The sequence below is a fragment of the Archocentrus centrarchus genome, chromosome 6 (genome assembly GCF_007364275.1).
Source record: "Archocentrus centrarchus isolate MPI-CPG fArcCen1 chromosome 6, fArcCen1, whole genome shotgun sequence".
In the NCBI taxonomy this organism is placed as follows: Eukaryota; Metazoa; Chordata; class Actinopteri; order Cichliformes; family Cichlidae; genus Archocentrus; species Archocentrus centrarchus.
Window position 1 is genome coordinate 2,630,684 of NC_044351.1, and position 6,600 is coordinate 2,637,283.

The 6,600-nt window shown below is 44.3% G+C and overlaps 1 protein-coding gene across 1 annotated transcript in view; it reads right to left on the minus strand.

Annotated features, from left to right (window-relative positions):
* Positions 1-4,533, minus strand: part of LOC115781735 (neuronal acetylcholine receptor subunit alpha-7-like) — a 55,146-nt gene extending 50,613 nt beyond the window's left edge. Inside the window, exon 1 of the mRNA XM_030731569.1 lies at positions 4,437-4,533. Coding sequence (XP_030587429.1) covers positions 4,437-4,494 — 58 coding nt within the window. The 5' untranslated portion in view covers positions 4,495-4,533. The remainder of the gene's footprint in view (positions 1-4,436) is intronic.
* Between the last annotated feature and the right edge of the window lie 2,067 nt (positions 4,534-6,600).

Below are 6,600 nucleotides of genomic sequence, written 5' to 3' on the forward strand. Positions count from 1 at the left end.
TTCCTGGTTGGAAGGTAGTTGTTCTGTGTTTTGTGTTAACTTTCCCCTGTCTCGTTATGTTGTCTCCACCTGTTTCTCATTACCTCTTGAATATATTGTCTCAGTCTTTCATTGTCCTTTGTTGCATCGTCTGCATGAGTTCTGTGCTTCCTCACTCTGAATTCCCAGTGTTTCCTGGAGTTCTCTGATTTTGCATTCCCCAGGTCGCCTTTTGGATTTTTGGACTTTGTCAATTCTCCCGATTAACCTGCATTAAATGCTCGTTTTAAGTTTGACTCCTGCCTCCTGAGTCTTGCATTTGGATCGAGATGTTTCCACATATCTAACGATGACACATAAAACACTAATCTGCGCTCGTTCTAACGGCTCACACGACTATGATAATGTTAACTGATCCCAGAGCTGTGTAGGAGAGCTGATTTGACTCAAGCTGATATGCAAATATCTCTGGATGTTTGTCAGACTGCTGCAAGAAAAAAAGTCTTTCATGCTGTTCCAGCTCTGGCAGCTCAGCCCTGCATGTAGGGAACTGGTTCCTGTGCCTTTTGTTTTGTCACATATCTGCGGTTTCAGGTGAGGATGTTCATATTACACATAACCAAAGTTTCAAATGATAAGGTTAGTGTCTGTATGGCCAGAAGCTGCAGACTGCTCTGAACACTCTACTGTAGTTTGTTCGACCCTTTTGTCTGTATGATGTCATGATTGGAGATTTCCTCAAGTGTTCTGATCAAAGGAAACAGCCTTCAATCATAAACTGATGGAGCCTGTGCGCTGTCTTGGAGGCTGGGGCAGGTGTTTCCTGGTGGAGTTCAGGATTTATCCAGGGACGGTTATGAGAAGATCCCAGCAGACATGTAGGATGTGTAAAAGAACCCCATCAGTGCCTGCATGAACCTGCTGTACCACATGTGTGAATGTGCACATCTGCATGCCATATGAAGCTGCATTTATTAAAGACAAGGGAACAAATCCGAGTCACAGCCACGTGTGAACGACAAAGAGTTTCTACAAAATCACATATTACACTCGGTGACTCACCGAGTGTAATACGTGGAGAGAGCGTGTGGAGAAGATGGCAGGAGTACTCCGAAGAGCTCATGAACAGAAAATGAGAGCGAGGAGGACGGATGGAGGACAGTTAGTGAATCAGGAAGGGTAGAGGATTAGCAAGGAGGAAGTGAGGGCAGTGATGAAAAGGATGACACGTGGAAAGACGGTTGGTCCAGGTGACACACCTGTGGAGGTCTAGGAGAGGACAGTGGACTTTTTAACCAGACTGTTTAACACAGTCTTGGAGAATCAGAGGATGCCTGAGGAATGGAAGTGTACTGGTACCAGTGAAGAACAAGGGTGATGTGCAGAGCTGCAATAACTACAGAGGGATAAAACTGATGAGCCATACCATGAAGGTGTGGGGAAGAGTTGAAGCTAAGTTAAGGAGAGAGGTGAGCAGCAGTGCGGCTTCCTGCTGAGAAAGAGGACAGATGTGATGTTTGCTTTGAGAGTGCTGATGGAGAAGTTGGAGAAGGTCAGAAGGAGCTTCACTGTCTTTGTGGATCCAAAGAAAGCATATGATAGGCTGCTGAGAGAGGCACTGTGGTACTGCATGAGGAGGTCAGGAGTGGCAGAGAAGTATGTGAGAGTGGTGGAGGACATGTATGAAGACAGAGAGAGACAGTGGTGAGGTGTGCGGTAGGAGGGACAGATTGGTCCAGGGTGGGGGTGGGATTACATCAGGGATCTGCTCTGAGCCCCTTCCTGTTTCAGTGCTGATGGACAGGCTGGCTGATGAGGTCAGGCAGGAGTCTCAGTGGATAGTGATGTTTGCAGACAACACTGTGATCTGTAGTGAGAGCAGGAAGTAGGTGGAGAAGAGCCTGGAGAGGTAGTCCGTAAAAGAAAGAATACGTGTGTGAATGAGAGGGAGACAGGTGGAAAGGTGAACATACCATCCAAAGCACCAGACAGTGCACAAGAGAGGTGAAGAAGAGAGCGCACGCAGGGTGGAGTGGGTGGAAACGAGTGCCAGGCGATCTGTGACAGCAGGAGAGCAGCCAGAGTGAAAGGGGAGGTTTCCAGGATGGCAGTGAGACCTGATGGATGGACGGTTTGGAGACGGAGGCTCTGACACAAAGACAGGAGCCTGAGCTGGAGGTGTTCAGATCTTCGGTGACCCCTAAAGGGAGCAGCCGAAAGAAGAAGACGGCGCTCAGCGACTCTTGAACGATATATAAGGTCCCACTTTATAACACTGCCTGTGACTGAGGGTGTGAGCACCCTGTGTTAGTCACAGGCCATAAATACTAAAAACACTGTTTCTCACACACACACTCACACACACACACACACACACACACACACACACACACACACACACACACACTGAAAGGGATCAGAGTAATAGATCATGATCTGAATGTTGATCTAAGATGTCTGTATTGGTTCTTCTTATGCCACAAAAACACTAAATGGCTCTCTCTGCTGTTTCCACATCTCACGATCTTTAGGAAATGATCACGTGAAAAACATGATTTAATTGGCTGAGAGGTTTGAACAGCTGCAAAAGGTCAACACTTCTTTTGATAAAATTTAAGAAGCAGGAGTGATTTAAAGAGGCAGCTGTTTATGAGTGTTTATGAGAGTCGTAGCAGGAGAGAAAACCTCCCAGCTGGTTTCATCCTTTAATATTTCACAGTGTAAATATCAGAATCAGAGGGTTTCCTTTTGATTCTCAGAATCGGCGCACTGAGACGTAAAGCAGTTCAAAACGTGTTCAGAGCTGTGTCATCTTTTTCTAAGATATTTATGACCCTGTTTCTATGCAAACACGCTCCTGCAGCACGGAATAATCTGAAGCCTGAAACCTGCAGGACGGCGACCAGCCTGGAGACGATTCCACAGACGGCGCAAAACGGAGCAACAGGGGGGCCACAGGCCTGAGACCTATCCATGAAAGGGTTAATAGGATTTCAGTAATCAAACTAAATTGAAGCTTTGTTTTCACAGAGGACTGTTGATGATGAAGATCTTTATAATATGTCAGCTGTTAACACAAAATGCAGGCTCATAGAAAGGAAACTGAACGTCAACCAAACACAAAAAAGAAAGTAGATCCAGTTAAAAATCAGATGTTTGTGATGACAGCCCAGATGTTTTCCACTGATGTGACTCTTTTTAATCTCTCCTGTGGGATTAAATCAAGATAACTTAAAAAAAAAAACAAAGTGACAAACAAATCAACACCTTTGTCTTAAAAACCTTTTACAGTGAGCAGAGCATCGCTCTGTTCTCCCCTATCTCTGCTACCACGGATGTAATCTAAGAGGATGTAAATGAAACACAACCTGAACATCTTTAACACGGCTGTCAGACCCACAAGCCCGATATCATCTTCACCGTAAAACTACAAACAAAAACAAAAATAAACACCCTTCCTTTCAGTGTGAAGATCTGATCCCTGACATGTTGAGAAGAAATGCTGCTGAATGAAACCAAAGAAAGCCATCAGCACGGCTCTTTGGACCCTCACAGCAAGAAATAAAGCCAAAAATCCAGAAGCTATCCCTGAAGTCCCAGAACGTTCTGTTCTTTACAGAAACCGTACCGTGACTCACGGCAGAACGTGTCGTTTGGCAGTAAGAAGAATGTAAAACAGATGAAAATATAAAGATCCAAATTTATGCCCTCCTTCTTTAAAATGTTCTCATCTTCCAAAGCCTTCCAGAGGGCCAGACCGGACCCTTTGGCCGGCCGCTTCTGGCCCGCGGGCTGTATGTTTGACACCTCTGATCTGGAACTTTCCAGACACACACACCCGGGACAACATTAACGCACAATGGTGCAAAATTCTGTTTCCCTTCAATCACACAGTACAAACTATGACTGCATGCATGACGCTCTGCTCAGCCTGACGGAGGAGCTCGCTCAGATGCTCTCCGGCTCTCCCTCAGCAATGCAGGGAATCCATTAAACTTACAGTGGTTCTTATTTACTCTGCAGAGAAGTTCAGCTTCAGTTTGAGCAACTCAACAAGGAATAAAATGTCCCAGAAGCAAAAATGTAATTACAGCATTTGTTCTTTAACATTAAGTTGATCAATCTACGGACTTTCTTTGAGTTATAATGTCAGTCTGCTCAGTTTTACATGCAAAATCTAAAATCTGTTCTATTCTTGTATTTGCATGTTGTGACTTTTGGAAATTTCACCTTTCAATAAAACACCTAAATGAACCCCTGAGTGTTTGCGTGTCAGGTTTGAAACCTGTTACAGGGAGAACATTTTGACTCATCCACTCAAAATCAAAATGCAGTTTAAAGGTTCAGGTTTGATTTGAGGATAAAGGTTAGAATCAGCTTCAGGTTAGAGTAAAAGGTTAGGTGTCTGGGAATGAGTGTCCTCACAGCTGTAGGAGATCAGTGAGTGCTGAGCCTACCGTGCATGAGGCTGCAGAGCATCAGGACGTGCAGAGCGAAGACCCGAGCGTCCATCATCAGCAGCAGCAGGTCTCAGAGATGAGAAACTAATCGGAGTTCCTCCTGAACTGACGGCAAATACAGAGAGAACGAGAGGAAGAATCAATACAGGGTTTGCTCTGAGAGGAGAGGAGGATGCTCCTCCCCCCAGAAATCATCCAAAGATTCAGCAGCCGGAGACACCGAGGGGAGAGAGAGAGAGCTGCGAGTGTGTACTTACTTATGTGAGGACATAAAACACAGTCAGAAAATAGAAGATCATTCAAATGGACCTTTACATAAACCCCACAATTCCACTTTATTTTCTGCTGCCTTATTTCCTGCCACATATCATCCACTGCTGGATGTTCATAAAATGGCTAAAATTCCAAATAATGCAGTCAGTGTATGTACATGTAACACCTGTGAGACAAAGATTGGGCTTCATGCTGCTTTAAACACTCAGTTGGTTTGTTTTTCTTCTCTTGGATCTCCCATCTATGATCTGATATCATAGATGGAGATCCAGCTGTGGAGATCCAGCTGTGGCCAGGAGTTTCCTTCCTCTCATCGTGGGCATGAATGTCAGGGATTCAATGATTCCTTTGAGCCGTTCTTTATCCAGGGGGCAGTGATTGGACAGCATACATCTTTAATGACTTAAAAAATATTTTGTAGTGTTTGAAGAATACACACACACACACACACACACACACACACACACACACACACACACACACACACACACACACACACACACACACACACACACAGCTTTGCCACACAAACAGCTGCATTATGATGAAGGTCAATATGCAGAAAAATGTGAGAACTTGTAGGAAGATTTTTAACTCGGAAAAATGTTTCACACACTTGTTTTAATTTTTAGAGCAAAATCTTCACTAATGTGCAGATTGATGTTTACACAAATATGCTGAGAGCTGCAAACTGGGGACTCAGATTTTATTTTATTATGTTAATACTCAGAATGATGACTCAGTGTGAAAGTGTGTGACTGTGTGAGTCAGAGGGAGCAGTTGTGTTGACTGATGTGAGAGGTTGGAATCACAGAGTTTAGGGGTGGCTGTAGCTCAGTAGGTAGAGCAGGTCACCTACTGATCGGAAGGTCAGCGGTTCGAATCCTGGCTACTCCGGGCTACATGCCAATGTATCCTTGGGCAAGATACTTAACCCCAAGTTGCTCTCCGACCGTTCTGTCGGAGTATGAATGTGTGTGAATGTTAGTTAATTAAAAGCACTTAGCTTCATAAAAATGGGAGTGCATGGGTGAATGCAAACAGGTTGTATAAGCGCTTTGAGTGCTCTGACTGAGTAGAAAAGCGCTATATAAGAACTAGTCCATTTACCATTTACAGAGTTGTGGTTGGAAGCAGGAAAAAAATCCATTGGAGTCACATTTGAATTCCCAGTTTGCAGCTCTCAGGAGATAACCCCCTAACAGCTGAAGAGAATACACCATCCTTTTTATGACTTGTGTAACAGTACTAAAAGCTGGACTCAGGGACAGATGAACTGATGCACAAATGTACTAGCTGTCAGGGACAGGTCTGGTCCAGAGCTCTGAATATTTGACTTCTTCTTTTGATGGAAAATAAACGCAACTGGAGATTAATTGAGCGCCTTCTGCACTTTTCATTAAACAAACACGTGAGTTTAATTTTGGAAATTCGGCACAGTCCTAAAATTTGCATTAAAGGGCACACATGCTTTTCAACCCTTCCTTTTCATATGTAAATCATTCACTTGTGGTCTGTATAAAGTAGAACTGCAATGATTTGGTCTGAATTCCTCGTTATTGTAGCTCCACAGACTCCTCTTAGAGCAGCTCGGTTTGGTGCGCTCTCTAAATGTTAACGAGACATTTCACGCCCCGCCCCCTTCAAGTCACAGAGCGTTCCACTCCACCCCGTTCAGCCATTTTTGTAGTTTGATAGCAGCGATACGATTACTAACCGGTAGAGAAACAAGCACAAGAGGCTCTGATTCCCGGGGCGATGTAAGGAATCGTGTGGGTTAATACACCCAACAACCGAACATCTGGACTTGTAAACTTCGGCATAACTGAACTTGGACTACAAAATCACTGCCAGAAAAAAATGGCGGATTCACAAAATCTGTAAGCCA